Source organism: Myotis davidii, unplaced genomic scaffold (genome assembly GCF_000327345.1).
Source record: "Myotis davidii unplaced genomic scaffold, ASM32734v1 scaffold962, whole genome shotgun sequence".
NCBI classification, from domain to species: Eukaryota; Metazoa; Chordata; class Mammalia; order Chiroptera; family Vespertilionidae; genus Myotis; species Myotis davidii.
In genome coordinates, this window is record NW_006295559.1 from 5,640,739 (window position 1) to 5,645,893 (window position 5,155).

The 5,155-nt window shown below is 52.9% G+C and overlaps 1 protein-coding gene across 1 annotated transcript in view; it reads left to right on the plus strand.

Moving 5' to 3' along the window:
- The window catches only part of NUDT16 (nudix hydrolase 16), a 2,688-nt gene extending 643 nt beyond the window's left edge, over positions 1-2,045 (plus strand). Inside the window, exons 2-3 of the mRNA XM_015568069.1 lie at positions 7-75; positions 840-2,045. Coding sequence (XP_015423555.1) covers positions 7-75; positions 840-1,001 — 231 coding nt within the window. The 3' untranslated portion in view covers positions 1,002-2,045. The remainder of the gene's footprint in view (positions 1-6; positions 76-839) is intronic.
- Positions 2,046-5,155: the final 3,110 nt, after the last annotated feature.

Sequence of the window (5,155 nt, forward strand, 5' to 3'; positions counted from 1 at the left end):
GCCAAGCGCCTGCCGCTGGAGCAGCTGACCGCCGTGGAGAGGGGCGCCCCGCTGGCCCAGGACCACGGGCTGGAGGTGGGGCCAGCCTGGAAACCCCCATCCCACGTCCTCCCTCCTCCACCCAAAGCCTCGCCCAGGGTTTCCTGGGGTAGTTGAAGCCTTGGTTAGCTTTCATCTGGATGGCTGGCCCAGCTACCCCCACCCCCGTGAAGTTTCTCCATCACTCCCCCTTTACAGGCCTCTGCAGCTAACTTTCCAGAACACACCCAAACCAGCCTCTTTTCTGCTCCCCTTTTCTAATGGCCAGGCATTGCCCCCTGGGCCCCTGTTTCGCTTGGATAGGAGATGTGGCCCGATACTTCCTGGGGAAACCTTGGCACTTAGGCTAGGGGAGCAGGGGGACAGATGGTACATGGGGATGGTTCTCACACTTTGGTAGTTATCAGAATCACCTGGGAGGCCTATTAAAACAGTACTTACTGGAACCCCCTCCCAGAATTGCTGGTTCAGTGGAGGCGGGAGGGGAAGACCTGAGAATCTGTATTTTTCAGAAGTTCCTAACTGCTGCTGCTATGGCTGCTCTGAGTGCCACATTTTGAGAACTACTGGTGTAGGACCAAGCAGGCCTCCTGAGGCAGCAGCCACTAACGGTTCTGGAGCTGGATAGCGTGACTCGGGTCACCTGTCTGCAGAGAGCTAGGCCCACTTGGCTTTATTGAGATGTGAGTCCCCAGGCCTGGTTGTGCTGGACAGATATGGGGTGAGGTGTCTGATCCAGAACGACGGGCCGGGATGAGCTGCCTGGGTGCCCAGTGTCGCCTGTCCTTTTCCTTTCCCAGGTGCTGGGCCTGGTGCGGGTGCCCTTGTACACCCTGCAGGATGGTGTGGGCGGCCTGCCTGCCTTCCTGGAGAATACCTTTATTGGAACTGCACGGGAGCAGCTGCTGGAAGCCCTGCAGGACTTGGGACTGCTGGAATCTGGCTCTGTCCTCAGGCCGTAAGGCCTCAGCTCTGCCATCAGGACCTCTGTGCTTGTGAGAGAGGAAGGAGAAAGGGATGTTTTCTTTCCCTGGGCCTGAGCCTGAGAGGGGACAGATTAAAAGGAGAAGGACGTGCAATATGTTCTGAGCATAGGGCCCCCAGCAACTCATGGCATCAGAGGCAAAAAGCTGCATCTCATCCCAGGGCCCTGGCGAATCTCAAAGCCTGTCTCCTCCCTGTACATTTGCACACACACACACACAGCCTGGCAGCCCCCAGACATCTGAATGTAAAGTCTGCGCCCACACACAAGCTGATGCCTCCCTGACCCCCCAAAGTTTAGTCTAACTGGGAAGTGGGATGCATGGGCCTCAGCTGTCACCATCCCATCCTCTTGCTGAGGGGGAGCTTCTGAACCACTCTCCTACATGGTCTCTTCCCACACACATACATGGCTGCCCTCCAGGGTCTAGCCCAGCCCACGATTGTTGAGGACAGAGAAGCAGAGGACCCCCTTTTCCCTCTGAAAGTGGCCGCATCCTTGCCTGGGAATTGGCCAGAGCAGTAGATGCCTGAAAGGAGGTTAAAGGGTCCTAACCAACCCCCTGCTGTCTTCTGAAACTGAGCAGAAAGATGTGAGGAAATGGTTTGGTCTCCTTGGACTGACCTTGAACTTGACACATCCGAGTCCTGGTGCATCTCCTTCAGGGTTTTCATCTTTGGGGACCCTTTAGACTCTGGGGACATCAGAAGGGAGCTGACACAGCCCTGAGCTAGCCCTGCTCTGATAAAAAGAGCTTCCCAGTAAAGGGTTTATAGTGGCTTCCCGGCCCTCTTGTTCTTTCGACAATATCTATGAGGAATTGGAGATCTAAAGACGAGAGCCATAGGACTTGCTCCCCTCGGGGCTGGGGAGCTTTCGGGGGGCTAAATGGTAAATATTTTAGGCTTTGTTGGGCCACATGGTCTTTGTAGCAACTGTTCAATTCTGCCATGTCAAAAGTAGTAATGGACAGTACATAAATAAATGGGTGTGGCTGTGTTCCAATAAAACTCGTTATTTTTAAGTATATTTTTATTTATATCAGATAGGAAGGAAGAAGGAAAGAGAGAAAAACATCAACGATGAGAATCATTGATCAGCTGCCTCTTTCACACCCCACACTGGGGATCGAGTCTGCAACCCGGGCATGTGCCCTGACCTCCTGGTTCGTACGTCGACATTCAACCACTGAGCAAGCTGGCCAGGCAAGACTATTTTTAAAAGGAGGTGGCCAGCCTGTGGGCCATAGGTTGCCAATCCCTGCTCTAGAGAGAAAGATAAGATTAATAATTTTAATTATGATGCCTATTTTTTTTTGTCAGTGTTAAGAAGGAAATAATGGATTGATGCAGGTCCTACCTTGAAATTTTTTACTTGAGGTGGTCTGGAAGGGTCGTCTCCGAAGAGTATTTTAGCTGAAAGGTGAGAGGAAGTAGCCAGGCAGGAGTGTGGATAAGAATATTCTAAGGTTTTCCAGGGAGGAAAGTCCTGAGGAAGAATTGGCAAATTATCCCAAAACAAGGGTAGGGGAATTAGACTCCATCTCTCCATTGGGAGGGCAGGAATTTGCAGCCGTCTTTAATTTACCAGAGCATGGGCTAGTAATGGAAAAAGGGCAGTGTAATTAGACCATAGGGATGAGCAAGGAGAGATGAAGCTGGAGAGACAGGTGAGAGGGTCAAGGGTGGCTTTCAGTTTGTGTCTTAGGTTATTCAAATTGTAGATGAAGGGAAAATCGAGGAAATAGCAAGCTTTTGGAAGGGGTAGAATCAGGGTCATTGTGGTCATATTAAGATACAAATCTGTGGGGCATCTGCATAAAGATAGAGCAATTTGTCAGGCTGGATGAGGTCATCCAGGGGGAGAAAAGAAAAGCCCAACCTTGAGAGTTTGGGGGAGGAGAGGACATGTTACAGAGGGTCAGAAGTTGAGAGGAAGCTACTTTAAGAAAGTGGGCTGTGCCAAGTGCTTGTCAGAGTTTGGGTAAAATGAGGGCAGAACTGTCTACTGGCATTAGCAGTATGAAGCTTTGGGTAACTTTGATGGGAGCAATTTCAGGACAGGGTGGGAGTGAAGGCAGACTGGAGTTGGTTGAGTGAAAGGAGAGTGGGGGAGGGACAGAGTGAGAAGTTGGTCCTAAAGGGATGTGGAGAAATGGTGTGATAATGAGAACTGTGGGACCAGGGGAGTGTTTGCAGAGTGAGGTAGAACGCGTGGATGTGGATGGAACAATTACTGTGGAGAGTGGAGAGGGATGGTATGGGGATGAAGGAGGGGGGTCACTGAAGGGCGCAACCCAAGAAAAAAGAGGGACAGTTCTGCAGCCTAAGAGGGCTCAAGAGGTAGAGGACAGGAAAGAGGGGAGGATGAGAAGGGCTAAACTAATGGTGAGATAATGGAGGTTGAATCTCTTGGTGAAATGAAGTGAGACCATCAGCTGGATGTGGCTGGAAGATGTTCTCAGAAGGTAGGAAGTAGTCATTCATCTTGCTATTGAAAAGCGAGTCAATTAGAGAAACAGTAGAAAGGGCAGGGCTGACCTGTGAGGTGGGCAGTTTAGAGTAGGAATTGAGGCTCTCAGATGTGTTAGGGGTGTGTACACCCACATGGGTGGTCAGCTGGCATGACGACACTCGATGAAGACTTGGGGTTTTGCCAGAAGAGTGTAGGAAGGGAGAGAGAGGCAGTAGGATTACAGGAGGAGTGATGATGGGCTGTGGGGTACAAGGTTCATGAACACAGGAGGTAACTTCAGAGGTGGTAGCAAATTGGTGGTCTCAATGAGGTAGAACCCCAACATGGGGTGGGGTGGGGAGGTGTCATTGAGCCAGAAGAGGGCGGAACAGCCACAGGTAAAGTCAAGGTCCAGGTGGGTAACGAAGCAAGAAACTGACCTGTTGGAGAAGGGAGTGTGAACTCGTAGCCAGCATCCTCTTCGAACAGGAGGAGTGATCAAAAGGCCAGTGACAGCGGCAAGAGGGGAAAGCGGGCACAACGGGACAGGAGGAACCTGTGAGGAGAAGGCTTTGAAGAAAGGAGGGGTGAGTAGCGGTCTGGAAGGGAACAGAGAGCCGCGTGGGCCCAGGAACCCTTCTCCGCCTTTGAAGGTGGGGCAGGGGAGCAGCTGCAGAGGTCAGGTGGGTAGACACCCAGAGAAGTTAAGACTCTGCCTTTTTCCTAACCTAACCCTGAGCCTTTTGTAAACGCCAGATGAAGCCCTCAGCGAGGGCCGCCCGGAGGAAACGGTCACTGGGTGCCTCTGGGATCCCTGCCCGCCTGCGATTTATATCATAGCCTCCAGCTCATCTCTGCAGGGGAGGGGAGGCCCTGAGGCCCAGGGAGACGGGAGCAACTGGGCCATGACCGCAGTGCTGGTTAGGTCCCTCCCCTCGGGATCCCACCCGGGCACATCTGCACGGCGCTCATGTTGAGATGCGTCGGGTCCGGCCTCGTACACAGTTCCTAGTGTCTATAGTACTGGTGTCTCAGCATCGTGTCCCCCGGCAGTTGTCATTGCTTATTTATTTAGACCAAATATTCTTATTTTTCAGGTCTCTGTTGACTGTTGGGAGGGTGAGGCCATGACTCTCCTGTGTCATCCCCCCCACCCCACCCCCCACACACACCCCAGTCACTAGGCCACGTGTCAGTGAGCGTCCTCAATGTTCATCTGTGGCCTGGTCCATTTCACGCGCCCCCTTGCCCCCCAGTCCAGAAGCAGGCGGGGGACGTGCAGCTCTGCCTCTGGTTTCTGCTCCCTGTTCCTTATCCTGCTGTGGGATAAGGAAACCGGCTTGGTTGCCCATGTAGGATTCATTCCCTTGGCCTTGTTCAACCTAGTCACCAGGGGTAGAGCGAAAACGGGAAGTTCCCTGGCAATCCTGGACCCGCACTAGCGGCTGCGGTGACTCTCAGCCAGGACTTGACCTCCTTTTCCGTATCTGAAATACCGGTTTGAGGTTCCTGTGATGAGGGTTAACTGAGGCAGCACCTGGGATGCAGCTTTGCAGAGCCGCACCCAGCACAGCTGCAGCGCCCGAAGCCGCCCCCCCTCGCTCCTGCTTGTTAGCACATTTTGTTCCTGGCAAGGTGAGTGGCCTAGGCTGCCTCCCCCCAAACACACATTCCTGC